This window comes from Leucopleurus acutus (assembly GCF_964270905.1).
Source record: "Leucopleurus acutus genome assembly, chromosome: 20".
NCBI classification, from domain to species: domain Eukaryota; kingdom Metazoa; phylum Chordata; class Mammalia; order Artiodactyla; family Delphinidae; genus Leucopleurus; species Leucopleurus acutus.
The window spans coordinates 36304360-36324541 of NC_139162.1; the positions used below are offsets into that span (position 1 = coordinate 36304360).

Sequence of the window (20182 nt, forward strand, 5' to 3'; positions counted from 1 at the left end):
AAAGGAGAGGTGGTGAAAACGGTATTTTAAATTGATTTGATTTACTCGTTAACCATGTGCAGGATGAATTGGTATGTAGAAAGATCAGAGATTACTTGGAAACTGTGCAAAAAGTTTAAGAAGTCCCCATATTGGGTAATGAGTGCTCAGATTCTACAATATTTAACTTAAACTCAGACATATGTAAAAAAAAATTGGCCTTGAGTTAGAACATTGAGGCGTTGAGGGGAAAGTTACAGATGGATAAACAGATTATCCCTTTTGAGAAATGTTCCTTGATACTGGATGTCAGCATGCTTGGAGTGGGGAGGGAACAGAAGTTGATAAATATTACATCCAAGAAATGAACTGCCTAGAAGTGGTTTTTCATGGAAGATTAAAAGTTAAGGAATTTGTGGGCTATTAAAGACTTGGATTCCACTGAGTTTTTTAAAAATCCCAGTTAATTTTTCTTTTGATTAATGTAATGTTTTATATACTTATAAAAGTTAGAAACTCTTGTATTTATTTAGTATAGTTTTGAAAAATTAACTGTCCTTCACTGTTTTCTTCCCCCTCTCCCCTGTTCCTCTCTCAAATGCAACCACTTTTAAAACTTTGAGCTGTTTCTTCTGATGTTTATTTCCATATTCTAAAATAAGTTTTTATACTGTAATTTCTTGAGTTACCATCTTCATCTCTTGGATTTTTTGTTAGCATAGACAAAGATTTAGCATCTTTAAATTGGCTCCATCTCCATATAGTTATATCATATTTTAGCTTGGTCAGTAATCATTGTATAAATTCTGGCCATGTAGATTATGTGTACTTCAGAGCCAAGCAGTATACAGTATTTCATTTCTCTATGGTTTTTCCCTCCAAGAGTAAATGATTGTTTTTTAAAAAATAAATTGCACTGTTTTCTGTGTACCTATCCTTAATTTCTTTGCAGATGTTCCATCATACCTGCCATATACCTGTTGTGCTTTTTCTTTCTCCCATTGAGTCCTCTGCACTCCTCCCCAATCTGAATTCATTCTCTAGGACTTCTGCAGAGTTACTGTTTGGAGACTTTCCCTTTGTCATTCTTTGTTTGATCCCTGTCTCTTGGATCCTGTGCCATTTTGTTCTTTGCTTCTTCATTTACTTCACTGGAGTGTATCCTTCAAGAAATTCCTGAGAAAGGGTGTCCCTCCATTTCCAAAACCTTTTTCTACTCACTCTTAGATTGGCCTGTAGTCTTCTAGCTTCATCGGCTGCAGGTTTTAAATCCATTGCTATTCTTCTTCCTAATCCTTCAAATATGACTTATTTTTAATTTTTGAAGCTATTAGGGTCTCTTCTTTATCCCTGTTCTCTGAAATTTCATAATATGTCTTGGTGTAGACTATTTTTCATTCATTATTCTAGCCTCCCTTCAAGCTAGAGGCTTCTATACTTGGGACCTTTTTGAAATGTTCTTATGTTATTTCTCTGATTATTTTTTTTGTTTTCTCTTTCAGGAATTCCTACTAGTTGGTTATTGGACTGCCTAACTCCATCCTTTATTTCTTTATTTCATTTGTGTTTTTGTCATTTTGTGTTTTTTTCCCCGTGGGAAGTTTTCTTAATTTTATCTTCGGCCTTCTATTGAATAGTTTTATGTTAGCTGTCATGTTTTCTTTTTATCTCCAAGAAGTTTTCTTTGTTCTCTCATTTTTCTTTTCTCTTAGCATGCTGTTCTTTTTTTTTTTTTAATGGATATATTTTCTTATGTCTTCAAGTGTGGTTTTGAAGTTTCCTTTTGTTTCCTCTGTTATCTCTGTTTTTTTCAGATTCCTTATTAGTATTTGTTTTGGCTCTCTTTAATACTCATAGTTTTCTTTAAAAGGCAGGTAACTCTTTATTATACTATATCAAGAATAAGGTACTAAAGAGCTAATTGGAAACTCTGCATAATGGGATTTACCTCCTGTCTCCTGCCCTGTGGATATGTTCCTGGCTGACTGGCATCCTAGGAATTTGGCAGAGTTGAGGGCAAGGGCCAAACTGTTCCTTTGTATACTTTCCATTAACTCCCTGTTTTTAGCGTAAGGCCAATATCTTACCCTCTCCTGTAACTTACATCTCTAATGCCTGAAAACTACTTGGTTGTTGGCATGCTGAGCAAGAAGGAGAAGGGACCATCACAGAAAAGGTGTTTTCAGCCTTACACCTTACTTTTGTCTTCTGCTATTTCAGATGACTCCAAATTCTGAGCCTTTCAGAGGTTCTTCAGGGCAAAAAGCTTCTTGAGCCTTTTCTCCAAGCACTTCAGCTTATACAGTTGACCATTGAATGACATGGGTCTGAACTGCATAGGTCCACTTACATACAGATTTTTTTTCACTAAATACATACTGCAGTACTACACTATCCCCAGTTGGTTGAATCTGTGAATGTAGAACCAAGGATGTGGAGGACCAAGTATAAAGTTATACCAGCTATGGATTTTCAACTGCAAGTGGTCAGTGCCTCTAACCCCACGTGTTCTTCAAGGGTCAACTGTAGTTTCCTTGCCCTGCTAAGGCAGATCCTTTCATGATCTCTTTGTCTTTGAGGGTTATGCTTTTTTTAAAAAAAAAAATTCCATATCATTTAGTAGGTTCTAAATGAAGAACATTCTTCTTCATTTTTCTAGGTTCTTTAGAACCTAGAAGTAGGTTCTAAAGAAGAAGAGATAAATTCGTGTGTCAGTCTGTTATTTTGTAAAGTTCTAATTCCTATTTTTACAACCATAAAGAAGGGCAATTTTAGGAATAAAACCTGATCAGGTTAAGTTCCCATCTAGTCCTTTGTAATATATTACTGACTATTTCAAGGTACCTTTTGACCCCAAATCATTAATTTATTTGAACAAGTATTACTGCCAGGTATGTGCAGCATATGTATGACTGCACATGCGTACATACGCAGGTACACATACAGAGGTATACACTTAGATGCAGCTTGCTACATAGTAGCACGTGCAGTTGCTATATCATCATTTTTAAAGACCAGCTATTTTTCATGGAAAGGTTAAAGCATTGTTGGAATTCTTTGAGGAAACTGACATTACAAAAAACATTTTATCGTAGTGAGGATCAATTTTAGAGGCCAACCCAACTGAATTTGAATTCCAGCTATTCCATTTAACTAGCTGTTTAACAATGAAAGCTACTTCAACCTCAGTTTCCTGGTCTGTTCAGTGAGAATTACGATACCTACTTCAGGTGATGGAGATTATCAGCTAATAGCTATTAAGTACTTGATGTAATATCTGAGACATAGTAAGTAGCTGAATTAAAATAAAGCTATTATGTTGTTGTTTTTCTTAATCTTACCCTTGTCAGTATTTTCCTCATTTTCACTTTAAGTAAAACCTATTATATATATTTTTACATTCTTGATGCCATTTAGAAAATAATTATCCATAGGCTGTTTGGAAACTTACTGTCTTGCTGTTTGTTCTTAAGTAGAATTAAATGTAAATTGAATTTAAGGCCTATTTTTTGATTGGGTCACTCAGACAGCATTAGGACAAGACTCCAGAATGTTTTGTTAAGTTTTCAAGGTTAATGTAAACCATTTTAGAATATTTTATTATTAAAAATGTAGAATTAGGTATGTATGTTTTGATAGTGTATTGCCAGGTTTGGTCAAAAAGAACTTATTTTTCATTGCACATCTTGAAATAAAATGACAAGTTTTCACTGTAAATTTCAAATCTGCATTAAAATCTAAAATTAAGTAATCTATAGATAATATCTTTTATAAAATGATAGTGATACCCTCAGTGCTTTAGCAATTGATAATGAGCTTCCATTTATGTTGTTTTTGTTTTTGGTTTTTTTTTTTTTTTTTGGGTCGCACTGTGCTACTACAGTTCCCCGACCAGGGACCTGACCCCCACCCCCTCATTGGAAGCCCAGAGTCTTAACCACTAGACCACCAGGGAAGTCCTTTGAGCCTCCATTCGTATAAACACCATCCATATGTCCTGGTATCTTTGACAAAAGAACTAGGTGAAAGGATTAAGCCAATGCTTGAACATAAAACTGTGCTTTCTCTTAATAAATATTTCAACTTTTTCTTGTTTCTTAAAACCCTCTGCATCCATCCTGAATTCTTTCATAGACCAAAGAGGCCTACATACATGAAGGATGATAAGCTATTAAAGAACAGAATGTAATTAATCAGTTCTGTGAATTTTTAAATTTTGCATTGAAAATATTTTTGTATGGTATAAATATAGAAGTGTACTTTTCTATTATAGCTCTACCGGAATGTTTGTTTATTAAAATGTTTGTTTCTTTTAGGAATCACAGTATATTGATAACAAGTGTAGTCCCGGGGGATTATGATGGAGATTCACAAATGGATGTTCTTCTGACATATCTTCCCAAAAATCACGCCAATGGTGAATTAGGAGCTATTATCTTCTGGGGACAGAATCAAACCTTAGGTGAATTTGTTTTAAGAGTTTTTAATATTTATCACTGGATATTAAAGGAGAAATATGCCTGGTATTCTTAGGTCAGTGTAACAAAAATAATGTTCAGAAATCAGTTCAAAAATGCAGTTCTTGAGTGTCAGTAATTATCTCTAAAAACTTCTTTAAAAGTCTGTTTTCTGGTTCTTCTTTTTCAACCTAGAACTGGTCTGCAGTCAGCTCCAGGGAACAAAATCTACTCTGTTAGCTTAAGGAAGAGAGAATTTATTAAAGGTTTTTTATGCTTTACAGAGTTATTGTGATGGCTAAAGAACACACACGAGGTTGAACTTTCAGGAACAATCCTCAAAGCCTTCAAAGAAGCTACTGTCTTTTTACCATCAGAAAGTGGCAAGTTGCACAACAGGTGCCAGAATGACACTTGCTCACCAGCAAAATGGATGCCATGCACCCTCCCTCTTAGTACTTACAATTCAGTGATCAGACATTAAGACAGAAATGGCAGAAACACAGCCTTCACCTCATTCCTGCCTTGGAAAACTCACCATATCTAATTAGCAAGGCTTACATTTTATTTAGAATCTTAAATGCAAGGATATCTGAGAAATGCTATTTTTGGTTTCTAGTCTCCCCATTACAGGAAAGCACAAAAAGTTTAGAGTAAAGGTTGAGAGTCAGTCTACCATATCTACCCACAAATCTTCAAGTCTTATCTGAAAAGCCAATTAATTATACCTAAATGGACAACTTTGTCCATGGAGCCAGACTGAAGAAAGGAGGAGAGGAGGGCATGGACGTTTTAGAGTCTAGTAGTTTTGCATGTATTGGGTTCTTTATATCAAAACCTTAATTGTCAACTGCTCTACTGCTAAACTGTATATAAAGAAGACTCATCAAAGAGATTTTCAGAATGAAGACTCAAAAGGAAGTTATTGTAATGCTGGTCTTCACTGTAGAATAAACTCTCCCAATATATCTTTACAAACTTGATGTCCATTTAAGTTAGATTTATAGTGTCTCATTAATGCTAATAGTTGGAATTAATTAGAGCTGAATTTTGAAAAGAATGAAAGAGTATTTTTCCCTAAGTGCAAATATCAGAAATAATGTGTTATAAAATGCCTTTTCATTTATATATTTTCTTTTTTTTTTTAACAGATCCTTGCAATATGACCATACTCAATAGGACTTTTCAGGATGAACCATTAATTATGGAGTAAGTATGTGCTTGCTTCCCTTTGAATGATTTTAAACTTACAAACATAAAATCTTTCACATAGGAAACTACTTTGCTAAGTTGTATTGACTCTAAATTCATTCTCCATTTAAAGCTGATAGGGGCCTGTCCTCTGAATTATATATTTATTTGCCATGATGGAAGAAAGAGAAAGGTGAAATTCATTATTTTGCAAAGAGGGAGAGATTTGTCTTTTTGGTTTTGTTTTAAAAGCTTTGAATGTGTCCATGATGGATCTTTGTTGATCCTAGCCGTGTCGTTACTCAACTAAGAAAACTGTTTTTGGGTAAAACTGTTAGTGCTTGATTGACAGATACGAAGGGTAGAGGATTTCCTCTAGAGACCTAGAAAGATTTCTGTATTAAGGAGAAACTTTGTCCTTTTCACAACTCTTCCTTAGTATTATCATTTATCTCCTCAAAGTAGACTCATGTACCAGGATAAAGTTAATCCAGATTTCTGTTAGGATTCTGGTAATGATGTAGATATCATTTCGGGGAGTAAACAATGTATAGCCACATTCTTGTTTCCAGTGCTGCCTTTTGTACAGTTATTAAAATCATAGTCATACATCAATAGGTCAGTAACCATTAGAAGTCAGAACTTTAATTCACGGATTAATCTTTTTAAAGGTGCTCCGCTTGATTTTTTTTATAATTGGGTGTTTTTCATTGTTGTTACAATATTCAGTGGCTAGTATAAATTTTTATACCAACTAGGGATTACTTTTGTGGGTTATTTCTCCTAAGCCTATCTGACAAAATAAGGAGGGTCATGATTCTGAAATAACAGTCTCCTTATCACTCAGAGACAGGCTAGGCTATGTAGAGGTTACAGACAACACCAAAATCTCACAACAAAAGTTTATTTCTTGCTCACACTGCAGGTCCAGTGTGGGTCAGTGATAGGCTCTTTTGCCAGCTCTCAGAGTGTCTTACAGGCCTCATCGTCTGTGGAGCTGTACCGTCATGTTCTTCTCATTGCCAAGATGACTGGAGGGTCCAATAACGAAAATTAAACACTTTGGCCTCAGAGTGAAACACGTCACATCTGACATTCCATTGATTGCAACAGATACTGACTGTTGTATGTCTACCACACCTCCCCAAAGTTTGTTTTTCTTTTTAAACTAAATTAGAAGTGAGAATTTAATAAAATAGCTGCTTAATGTTTTTAATGTTTTCTTTTTAGCTTCAATGCCGATTTAATTCCTGATATATTTGGTATCACAAATGAATCCAACCAGCCACAAATACTATTAGGAGGGTGAGTAAATATTATTATATCCATGTAATTAATTGTACATGTTGCTGTTGGAGGGACTGTGTATCTATGTGAACGGATTGCTTTAACCATTGGGGGAAAAAACCCCAGCTCATTGGAAATCCTTGTTTAAGATTTTTAAAAGGACATTTGGTCAACATATAAGCTTTCTCAAACACTGTGGATTTGATCTGCGACTGGTTTCTGTGTAGAGCCAGTTTAATCCTTTTATCCCTCTGGAAATTAGAGATACAAACTTTGCAAGTCCCCATTTAAATATTGGTTCATTGGATGTTTTTAGAAATGGAAAGATTTAATTTAAATAGTATGTATAGCTGCCGTCTTGATTGAATTCTCTACCTTAGTCATGTTAGCTCCCAGATGTTCATTGATAAGCCTTGTTCCTTCTGTTCAATGAGTAATTAATAATTGCCTGAAAATATAAACATTCCTTCTCTAAGCTCTGGAGACTTTTCCATATATACTCTATCCTTGATCAGTTTGTATGCTAGGATTCTCTTATTATCCAAGAATGTCATTCTTAGGGAAAACTGCCTGGAATCTTGCATTTCAAAGATCTCCATTATAATTCCTCTAGATTTAAATAGAACTGCCTTCCTAACACAAGAATTCATGATAGCAAGATACTTTTCATGAGATACCTTCAACTTGGTTAATTTTTTCTGTATTTGATAAGGCAAACATTTTAAGAGTACAGAACACATTTATTTATTTTTTTGACTTTCCAGCAAGTGCAGAGAACCACCTTTATCAATCTGTCTTCCCAGGCACTATAAATCTAATGAATTTTCCCTCTGTGTTTTGGAGACATAATGTATTTTTATGATTAGTTTCTGAAATGTGATGCACAGGCACAAAGACAAGTAAATTATCAAAATGTGAGTTATTCTGAGGTGAAACTGTTACATTTCCTATCACTTTTTCTTAAAAGTTTTCCATAAAGAATATGAGTATTTTTATGCTAGTCATAGTGACCTTTGAAAGACTTGCTGTGAATCTTTAATGAGAAACCTGTTTTTTCCTCAAACTTTGAAAAATACCTGGAAGAGAACCCTGCTTTAGAGACCAGCTGGATGGAGATCTTGCTTTGCCTTTGCGGCCATGTCTGGGAGGAACTGAGTGTGGGTGGGCTAGGGGAAGGCACAGGTGACTCCTACCATAGCAAGCGCTGCTTGTTTGTCTTGGGTAGACATGTGATTGAGAATGTGATGGTGACTTCTGGCCTTGTTTATTTCATGGTAATCTCCATTTTAGTGAAAGAAATACTTGGAATATTTTTAATGTGATGTGGTTTGACCTTTGGAAATTTAGACTTATGAAACAGCTATTGTAGATAATTGAAAAAGTAAAAACTACTAGATATTGTGTGATAATGTCATAGCTTATTTATTTGTTCTGAATTCTATGTTAGATTTTTTTTCCTCTGATGCTTCTTTAAAAACTTATTCTGGGGCTTCCCTGGTGGCACACTGGTTGAGAGTCCGCCTCCTGATGCAGGGGACACGGATTCGTGCCCCGGTCTGGGAAGATCCCACATGCCGTGGAGCGGCTAGGCCCGTGAGCCATGGCCGCTGAGCCTGTGCGTCCGGAGCCTGTGCTCCGCAGCGGGAGAGGCCACAGCAGTGAGAGGCCTGCATACCGCAAAAAAAAAAAAACAAAACTTATTCTGCCTAAAGATATATTCACTTTTATTTTTTATACATTATTCTCTGGCATACTACAGTATACTGGAGTAATTCTCTACTATTTTATGATATTTCTCATTTAAACTTCAGTTACAGATTAAACAATAGTAGCTAACCATACTATAGGTAACAAGTTTGTATCCAAGATTTATCCTGTTACCTTTGTCCTGATAACTTTTAAAATGAAGTTATAAAAATTGACAGAAAAGAATTTTTGTCAAGAACATTGTTAGGATGACTATTGCTTGCGTTATCATTATTCAGACAACAGAAAGCTGAATATGTCTCTATGGGGACAAGCATTAATATGTTACTAAAATAAGAAAAATGTATTTCACCATATCAATTTTATGTTACAGATATATGATTAGATGTATAAGTGAAAAAGCATTAGTATTGACATTTTGGACCATTTGCATGACTAATGATTGGCAGCCCAGTCTTATCTATTAAGGAATCTAACCAACTTTTGCAACTTAACTATTATGCTTATTTATGCCAGACCCAAGATTATCTTAAATTTAATTAAATTTGGCTAGCACCTTAATTTTATGGGAAATTTTGCAATGGTCTTTAAATAGAATGCTAAATGCTCCCATGGGATTGTGCGGGAAAGCCCATGGCTGTAAGTGGCCCAGTACAGGCATGGAAACAGGAGATTGCCCACAGGTAAAACTAACATCAGTTCGGCTGGAGTAAGGGTGCAGATGGTCAGCCTAAGCTGGAAACTGTGATAGGTAGAAGAATCCCTTTTAATTGGTACTGTGGGGGTTATCTGATAGGGACAGGAAGGGTGCTAAACCTCTGCTGAGGTGCCAGAGATAATTGAAGTGTGTTAAATGTACAAAGGTGAGGATTCAGTTTGCGCCTCCACCTCACTTTATAATGACTTGAAATAATGTAATAATGTGCCACATTACTTAGAAATAACACCTAGCTATTAAGTGTTAGAGCAGCTTTTGCAGTGATGAGGTTATCGTTAATGAGCATTTTCTGTAAAAGGGTATTTGAAACTGATGTTGCATAAGCATTCAGGATATTGTTTTTAGTACTGACGTGAAAACACTTGTACCTGTAATGTTAATCAAATGTAATGTTGGTCTGTTCATATTTTCTGTGATTCATATACTGAGTTCAAACACATTACTGGGTCAGGCCCAAGTTGTATACCTGGGAATATTAATCCAGGTATGTGACAAACAAGCACTTTTGCCATACTCCATTTACTTCACAAACATTTGCATGAATATTTTGAATGGAATATTGATGGCACTGAAAGCAGCCATTTTTAACTTATTTATGTGAGTGGATATTTTTCCTCCATTAGCAGAAAAAACTATCTTCTATTTAAATATAGGTATTTAATCTCAATTCAGAAGGAATAAATCCCTGTTTTTCTATGTAATTTTCTTACATTATAACCAATGACTGATTTATTAAATCACCCTTCATTTTTACTGCTGATTTGTTTGTTTGATGGTGCATTACAGAAAATTTTGCAAATATTTATTTTAATGAAATAATGATATTTGTCATTTAAATCTGTTTAGAAAAAATATGAAAATTAAGAGATTTATAACACAAAAGAAAACCAAATAATCATCAGGACAGCTTTTAACTTTATAGTCAGCATTAGTACTCATAGTCTTAACAGAAAAAGGTAGCTTTGAGATGATTCATATTTTCTTAGAATTCCCCTAGCAAGCCCCTCCCTTTCTCACCTTATACACCATTTGTATTTTGAGCATTGTTGTTTAAAGGAATCTATTAGGACTTAAGAAATAAGTTTTTTATTGGTATTTCCATAGAAACAGAGCATCAGTTTTATAACTTTTCTTTTTTCCTAAAGAAACTTTGCTATTGGAGATAAATTCATTGATTCTCTCGTTTCTCGCCTAAACCTTTTCTTTTCAAAATTAAGCCACAGAAATAGTGAAAGCTTTAGCAGATAACTTAGAATTGTATATGCTGTGATTTTTTCAAGTGACTTGTTATTCAAGGATCCATACTTTTATTTCCTGGAGTCCCACCAGAAGCTTTTGGGGAGTCAATTAAATGACGCTTGATTCCCTGGTGATTTATTATACTGCTTTGTTTTATGTTCTGGTTGGCAGTGTTGTATGTAAGTGAACTTTTGATTGTTTCTAAGTGAATTTAAGAGGTTATTCTCAAAATTTACTCACTTTGCTTTTAGTTAAATCTTACAATTTTTTAGATATGTTTTCTTTGTAGTAATCATTTAGAAAGAGAGCTTCTTTTGAGTTTTTGTGCAAGTAAGTTCAACGGTAATTGTTCACCATTAATATTGATGATATTTAAAAGTGTTTTGAATTCAACATATTTCTATTAGCATATATCAAAATTTTGTTTTCTTCTTTGAGAGGAAACCATTTTGTTTATTTTATTACGATTTGCATGTATTGAAAAAAGTCCATTTTAAAACAAGCATAGAGGGCTTCCCTGGTGGCGCACTGGTTGAGAGTCTGCCTGCCGATGCAGGGGACACGGGTTCGGGCCCCGGTCCGGGAAGATCCCACATGCCGCAGAGTGGCTAGGCCCGTGAGCCATGGCCGCTGAGCCTGCGCGTCCGGAGCCTGTGCTCCACAATGGGAGAGGCCACAACAGTGAGAGGCCCAAGTACCACAAAAAAAAAAAAAAAAAAAAAAGACAAGCATAGAATACCAATGAACTGTACACTTAAAAATGGTTAAGATGGTAACTTCTATGTTATATATATTTTACCACAATAAAAATTAGAAAAAGAAAAACAAACAAGCACAGTTAGAGAAGCTATGTGTATAGAGCAGACTTTGAGTAAGCTTGGTCTATATTATCATTTCAATTTAGGGTAAAATGAATCAAAATAATTTATAATTCCTGAAAATACAGGTTAAGTTCTCTTTCATTAGAGTCCTATTGTATGTTTTAAAAATGTATATTCTGTTGAAAATGCCCTACAAATACTTGATTTTTAACAGTCTGGAGGCCTAGGCTCTGAGCTGCATGAGTTCCTGAGTTCCATAGTAGTCCTGAGTAGAGATGGGGGCCTGTGCTTCTCCTCAGACTGCCTACTCTTCTGTCTTCCTGCCCTAGGAGCCAGTGCTGCTAGGGCTGTCTCTCAGGTGTAATATCACTGTTGCACACCCTGTGGAGGTAGGAACATTTGGACAAAGTAAGGATATGGCTGAAAGGAATCGCCACATTTTCTCTTATGAACATAAGGTGCTATTTCTAAGAGGTCCTTAAGATTTATCTGGTCTGACCCATACCTTTGAATTCTAATAGAGGCCCAAGAGTGAGTGAATAACCCATCAAGTATTTACCAATGTAACTCTGTTCTTCAGCCATGCTTCTTTTCCCACTCTTCTCTCATGTGTTGTACTCCTCACCATGCCCCTCCTGAAGAGGCATAACTGAGGATTGCACAGCTTATTGTCCTCTGTGAGGCTCAGGGTTGGATGGGGAAGGATGAGAAGAAAGAGAATCTTAAACAAGCCTATTTGCTTTTTAAAATATCTACTTAGTAACTCTGGGGTTGGCAGTTTCCATCAGTTGTCTCATATTTTTCCCACAACAGGTAGCTGTGTAGTTCAAGAGGCGCTGTCAAGGAGCCAGCTAATTCAAAGGTTAAGTGACCACCGTAAGCTTGCAATGTAAATAAATGGTAGATCTGGGATTTGAATCTTGGTCTTCCAAATTGTAAAGCCTTGTTCCTGCCTTCAACTCTGTATAGCCATTACCATCGTTATAGTCACAGAGGGCCTTTGGTGGTGCTCCAACATGGTTAACTTAGACTTCCTCATAGCATAGTGGTTGTTTTCCAAGAAGAAGCAATGCAAGAGTATAGACAGAAGCTGGAGATCTCTTTAAGGCTTGGTCCTGGCAGTTAAACAGCATCACTTCTGTGGCATTCTAATCAAAGAATTAGCTAACATTCTAGGGAATTTGAGGATTATGTACTCTACCTCTAGATGTGAGCGTGGCTTAACTGAAATGTAAAAGAGCATGTGGGATGGGAAATAATGTGGTCATCTTTGGATACACAGCATGGTAGGCTGTGTTTATTTACTTTACAATAGGTAAAGACTTGCAAAGGAATATGCAAACACAGATCATTTAAGCAACTAGATCCTCAGGTTTCATAGGTACTCCTACCTAAAATTGATGAGCCTGAAAACGTACCTATTTTCACTATAACTTTCTCCTCCTTCATATAAGAATGCCATGTTTTTTACCCGTCCTAAATCTCACTAATTATACGTTTCCTGGGGAGTAAAAACCCGTACAGCACGAAACACAGGTATACTAAACTAATAGAATTTCCAGTTCTTCCTCTTCTCCTATTACTTCTTCCTATTTCTCTTCAGATGAAGCTTGGTAGCAAAAAGCATTTTGATCCACATTGATATGTTCTGAATTCAGATGTGCTAGAGTGGGGTTGTGGGAGTAATGACAGTTTTTGTTTAATGACTTTGCCTCCTGCATTCCCTGACTACTGTCAAAGAATCTGTAATTATTGAGAGAGGGTCCTGGGAGAGCACAGCACAGAGCATCCGTAAGAAACACCAAATTCAGCAAAGCAGACCTTTTAGCTCTTCTTAGTACTCTATCCCTAAGACACGTAATTAAATGGAAGAAAGGTACTTTTCATGCCTATGTAGTTTTGGATCATGCCAGTGATTGTTTCAGATGTGACCAGAATGTTCTCAAGGACTACCAAACCTATGGATAAAACTTTTACATAATTTCTTTTATATTTGGTATGCATTTTTCTGTAATGTAGCTAATACCTACTTTATCAAATCATATCAAGAAAATTCCATTTAAAGTCAAATATTTTATCTTGTCTTATGAAATGTTTACTATTTTCTTTCTCCTATTAATAGAAAATAAATTTACATGCTGGCTCCTGAGCCAAATAATTTTTTGTAGTATATACCTTTCTCATTTATTAAAGTCATAGGGAAAACTTCGGTATGTCTAAAGAAATAAGAAAGAAATTGTGTGATTTCTCATTTTTATAATCTGTTTTTATTTACTCCGAAAGCCAGATACCAGAGTCAGTATTCACATACATTTAATGGACTGTTATGTCTTTTATCATACTTATTGTATTATAAATTATTTTAGCTGTACTTTACATTGCAATGCTTTAAGTTCACTAAAGAGAAACAGCATGTTGCTTTACTATCTTGTCTTTATAACTTATTTTATGAAAATAGATAAATCAATTTAATCAAAATTACCTTAATTTTGACTGCTTTTAGTAATCTTTCCTACAATATATAATCTGTACTTTTCTCAGTACTTTTTGTAATGTTCCTTGAAACACATGTTAACAAATTTATTTGAATTGAAAAAATGAGGTCAAACTCTTTCTGACAGAAAATAACTTTCATTTGGAGATTGGTTTGACAGTGAGGACTGGCTTTGCTAATTGGATTATATACCAGGCATTTTACATAAATTGAATGAGCTAAATCAGCAGCTCTAAATTCTTTTTTTTTTTAACTTTCATTATGGAAAAATTTAAACATATGCAAAGGTAGAGCAAATAGGACAATGAATTTGCGTATAATACACCTGTCATGCAGCTACAGTTAGCAACTCTTGGCCAGTCTTATTTCATTCACAACTTTTCCTTCATTTCTCTCTCTAACTCCCTCCCCAGACATTTTTAATCCATAAATATTTAAGTATATATCTCTAAAAAATAAGGATGTTTTTAAAATACATAATTACAATGTATTTATCATACCTAAAAATTAATATTAATATTAAATTTCCATGGAGATTTTAATGAACATATACGAACAAGATTTCTTAGCATCTGTATCTATAAAGATGAAGAAAAGGAGTAGACTTTACGCTGAATCCTGTTTCATTCTAGCAGTGTCATGCTAGTCTAAAGGTAAGTAAACTAATATATTTTAAAGCTCCATTCATTTCTTCAAAAAAATGCATTTCCAATGAAATTTTACCTTTGATTTAATAAGCTATCAAAGCTTTTTCATCAGTTGTACAGTAGTAGTTAAAATAACTCAACCTCAAAAAAAAAAAAAACTCAACCTCAAAGAGATTTTTTTTTTAAACACCTGGATGCATAAAGCCAATTTAAATACCAAGTTGAAGATATACATTTCTTTGGAGACATAAAAAGACCAGATATAAAAACATTTTACATCATGATAAAGTTCTATAACAGAAATAGAATAGAAGTACAAGTCCAAGGATAAAGAGAAGAAGAGCTTTTTTATGTGGTTTGTGGGTGTATGTGGATGCTGGTGGATAATAATCAGTATGGTATCTATATTCTACTGAATACATTTTTAAGAGTAATCATTTTAATTTTTTTATTGAAGTATAGTTGCTATAAAATATTATAAAGGTGACAGGTGGACAATATAGTGATTTACAGCTTTTAAGGTTTATATGCCATTTATAGTTATTGTAAAATATTGGCTCTATTCCCTGTGTTGTACAATATATCCTTGATTTATACTTAATAGTTTGTACCTCTTACTCCCCTGCCCCTATATTGCCCCTTCTCCTTCCCTCTCCCACTGGTAACCACTAGTTTGTTCTGTATTATATCTTTGAGCCTGCTTCCTTTATGTTATATTCACTAGTTTGTTGGTTTTTTTAGATTCCATATACAAGTGATATCATATAGTTTTTATCTTTCTCTGTCTGACTTATTTCACCTAGCATAATGCCCTTCAAGTCCATCCATGTTGCTGCAGATGGCAAAATTTCATTCTTTTTTATGGCCGAGTAATATTCCATTGTGTGTATGTATATATGTGTGTGTGTGTGTGTGTGTGTGTGTGTATTACACACACACATACATATATCACATCTTTTTTATTCATCTGTTGTTAGATACTTAGGTTGCTTGCATATCTTGGCTTTCATAAATAATGCTGCTATGAACATATCTTTTTGAATTAGTGTTTTTGTTTTAGATATATATACCTAGGAGTGCAATTGCTGGATCATATGGTAGCTCTGTTTTTATTATTTGAGAAACCTCCATACTGTTTTCCACAGTGGCTATACCAATATACATTCCTACCAACAGTGTACGAGGGTTCCCTTTTCTCTACATCCTCACCAACATTTGTTATTTGTGTTCTTTTTGATGATAGCCATTCTGACAGGTATGAGGTCATATCTCATTATGGTTTTGATTTACATTTCTCTGATAATTAGCCAGGTTTAGCATCTTTCCATGTGCCTGTTGGCCATCTGCATTTTCTCTTTGGAAAAATGTCTATTCAGTTCTTCTGCCCATTTTTTAATTGTGTTGGTTGTTTTTTTGATGTTGAGTTTTTTATATGAGCTGTTTATATATGTTGGATATTAATCCCTTATCAGTCATATCATTTGCAAATATTTTCTTCAATTTAGTACGTTGTCTTTCCATTTTGTCAGTGGTTTCCTTTGCTGTGCAAAAGCTCTTAAGTTTTAATTACATCTCATTTGTTTATTTTTTGCTTTTATTTCCTTTGCTTTAGGAAATGGATCCAAAAGAATATTGCTGCAATTTATGTCAAAGAGTGCTCTGCCTATGTTTTCCTCTAGGAGTTTTATAGTATCTAGTCTTACATTTAGGTCTGTAATCCATTTAGAGTTTATTTTTGTATATGGTGTTAGAGTATGTTCTGATTTCATTGTTTTACGTGTAGCTGTTCAGTTTTCCCAGCACCACTTATTGAAGAGACTGTCTTTTCTCCATTGTATATTGTTGCCTCCACTGTCATAGATTGACTATAACTGTGTGGGTTTATTTCTGGGCTCCCTATTCTGTTCCATTAATTAGAGTAATCATTTTATTTTAAAATATCAGTAATTAGGGGCTTCCCTGGTGGCGCAGTGGTTGAGAGTCCGCCTGCCGATGCAGGGGACATGGGTTCATGCCCTGGTCTGGGAAGATCCCACATGCCGCGGAGCGGCTGGGCCCATGAGCCGTGGCCACTGAGCCTGCGCGTCCGGAGCCTGTGCTCCGCAACGGGAGAGGCCACAACAGTGAGAGGCCCACATACCGCAAAAAAAGAAAAAAAAAAAGAAAAAAAAATCAGTAATTCTAATAGGTTTAAAGATTACATGCTTTTGTAGCTATTTAAAACGTTGAAAATATTTATATTACTTTCTTAGAAATGAACTTCTAGGTATTAAGGGATATAGTTTTTGTAAATTCTTTTAAGAGTCTATTGGAACAAAAGTTTTCAAGACCACTGGACTAGGCGGCTTAGAGAAGCATGCTAGACCCATCTTCACGCTAGACCTATCTCCTAGTAACTGCTTTTACCTGGGTATCTTTTTTTTTTAATAGTTCAGTTGTATTACATGAATGTTGTTGTTGTTGTTTTTTAAATTAATTAATTAATCAATTATTTTTGGCTGCGTTGGGTCTTCGTTGCCGTGCGTGAGCTTTCTCTAGTTGTGTCGAGCGGGGGCTACTCTTCATTGCAGTGTGCAGGCTTCTCAATGTGGTGGCTTCTATTGTCACGAAGCACAGGCTCCAGATACCTGGGCTTCAGTAGTTGTGGCACACGGGCTCAGTGGTTGTGGCTCACGGGCTCTAGAGCGCAGGCTCAGTGGTTGTGGCGCACAGGCTTAGTTGGTCCATGGCATGTGGGATCTTGCCGGACCAGGGATTGAACCCTTGTCCCCAGCATTGGCAGGCGGATTCTTAACCACTGCACCACCAGGGAAGTTCCTTACCTGGGTATCTTAAATATATGACAACTCATTGTAGGCTGATCATTGAAAAGTGAGTGGATTAGCAGTCATTTCTAAGAGCAGTTACCGTAATAGGCAACTAAAAGCTACAGTTGACATTAATTACATTTAAATTCATCCTTTGATAAATGCTATTCTTTGAGATTAAAGATGATGCCTACAAATTAGAACACCTTGACATAATTATGTTTCCTGTTGGGGACAAACTGGTAATTGGAATTTTCTACAGAGGTCAAGAAATGTCAACAGATTCAACATGACTCAGAACTGCCCACTTTTTCATCTCTGCTGTTTCTTCTTTTGTCATCAGAGCAGTTAACATCTGTGACCTTGGCATTCAAATGGAGTTAAGGAAATTATAGTTTATATGGGTATAGTTGCTTGAAAAATATGGTGTCTGCTTCTTACTGAAAAACTATGTTGTGTATAAAGAGCAACATTAAAGGCAGAAGGAGAAATGAATTTTATTTTCACCTATTTAAGTTTTTAAACAATTTAATTATCTTAGGCAACTTAAAATGTACCATGAAAGAATCAAAAGCTCTTTCTCCGCCCACCTTTGGTAGTCATCAGAATGGTAAATAGACACTGTATGTAAAATAAACTATAAGAATCTGCTAACTGCTTTTTAAGAGATATTAATGTAAAATATCAGAGTATAGGCAACAAGTGTAAAACTTAAAATACTATGAAGAACTTGAATATTGATTTGAAATGTTCAAGGTAGCAATATTACAATTAATATTTTATTATGAGTTGCAAACTCAAGTGTCTGATGGGGCCCAGAAGGAAAACAAAGTGAGTGAACACTTTGGGAAGCTTCGGAGTTGACCTGCCTGGAGACTCTAGCTCTGTGTGAACAGGGCCAGTTGCTTGCCAGACCTTCTGATATTTCAAGAGAAGTTGGAAATCCTGATTTTTATTTGAAATCTGATTTTTAATTTGTTTTACCTCTGAATTCAAACTTTTTTAAACAATGTGTAGGTCAAATAAAACACATTTTATGCTGAATTTGGCCCATAGTCTGCCACTTTATGACTTTTGCTTTATCGCTGTTCTAGATTCATTTGAAATGTACGTTTTGTTAAATAGTTCCTAAGACAAAATGTCACAAGTTAGTTGAGGTTTTCCAAAATTCTAGCTATAACTTGTTTCAAAGCAAACCTGTAAAAAAATCTATGGGAAATTAGATCAGTAACTACTAGCATAGTAATTAAAGACAGCCACACGATTAACCTCATGGAGCTCAACTGTGTAAAAGTTTGTGTTTTTTTGATTCATTTTCAGCATATAATTACAAATTTGTTGGGAACATGCGAAACTCTTCTGAAATGACTTTATGTCAAACTTGTCATAGGATCTCTAGCCTGAGCCTGATTATTTTGTATGTAATTAAAAATACTTTAATGCTTAGAATTTAAAGAACTGATGAATAAATGGCATATCTTAAAGAGAAGTGAACCAATGATTATTAAATTGGACTTAATTGAAATTATTTTAAGCATTTCTGACCTTGTGTAGTATGAAAGAAAAACATGACATGAATGCTTGGTATTGAATTACCATACAACAAATGCTAAATATAACTTTTCAATGTATATTAATATTTTCTTATCATAACCCTACATTATGGGGTTTTAGTTAAAGTAATACAATCAAGTTGTAGGAATACTGCTTGGTTTGGTTTTTAGTGTCTTGTTTAGGTTATAGATGAGGACCAGTATGTGCTAAAAAGAATGTAGAAGAAGATTACTGGGAAGAAGTTACTGTTTGTAGAACCCTTTGCATAGAGAAAATTTTCTCCTGTTGAATGCTTCTTATTTTTTCCAGAATCCACCTACTAATAACAAATTAGTCAATTGTTTCTTCCCACTTTCCAAACACTGCAAAACTAAATTCACAGGTGAACCTTGTTTGCTGTCTACTCAATTGGATACTGTGTTGACAATTAACTTAGACTTAATTAGCCTTTAATTGCTCTTTGGAGATGACATATCTATGCTTCCATATTGGACTGGAACATAATACTGTGAAAAAAATAGCAAATTCTAACTAGAAGTAGAGAAGAATAGGAGATGATACTTAAGACTACGATTCAGTTCAGCCAGTATTTGGGAGCCAGGTCCTGGTTAGGCATTGTAGATACAAATATCTATGAGTCAGGGTACCTAGGATACACTCTCAGAGAAACAGTTCCTCAAGTAACTATAATGCAAACTAAAGTGCTATTACTAGAGAAAAGTATAATGGTGAAACAGTGAGAGAGGAGTAAAGGCCTTTTGGAGGAAGCTGATTTAAGTAGGGCCTTGATAAATAGGAATGCCTTTGACACTGGATGTTCTTCACTAGTGAGGAATTGTGGGGAGATGATTTTATTTAAACTTGCTCTTCTTTCTGTAGTTCCTAATAGTTTACCAGTATGACCTTCCTGATTTTGACAAATGCACTATGGTTATATTAGATGTTAACATTAGGAGTAACTAAATGAAGGATGTGTGAAAACTTAGTACTATTGGTTTTTTTAGTGAGATAAAATTTGCATAACATTATTAAAATTAACCATCATTGTGTACACTTTAGTGAGATTTAGAACATTTACAACATTGTGCAACCATCACCTAGTTCCAGTGACTTTTCATCTCTCCGAAAGGAAACCCTGTACCCATTAAGCAGTCACTCTCCCTTTCCCCTCTACCCCTGCACTTGGTAGCCACTAATCTTCTTTCTGTCTCTAGGATTTTCCTATTATGGGTATTTCATATAAATGAAATCATACAAGATGTGACTTTTTGAGTCTGGCTT

General features: G+C 35.0%; 1 protein-coding gene across 1 annotated transcript in view; it reads left to right on the top strand.

The window, feature by feature from the left end:
* Positions 1-20182, top strand: part of ITFG1 (integrin alpha FG-GAP repeat containing 1) — a 238738-nt gene that overhangs the window by 3136 nt on the left and 215420 nt on the right. The window contains exons 3-5 of the mRNA XM_082863446.1: positions 4296-4441; positions 5588-5645; positions 6858-6932. Of these exons, the coding sequence (XP_082719572.1) occupies positions 4296-4441; positions 5588-5645; positions 6858-6932 (279 nt within the window). The remainder of the gene's footprint in view (positions 1-4295; positions 4442-5587; positions 5646-6857; positions 6933-20182) is intronic.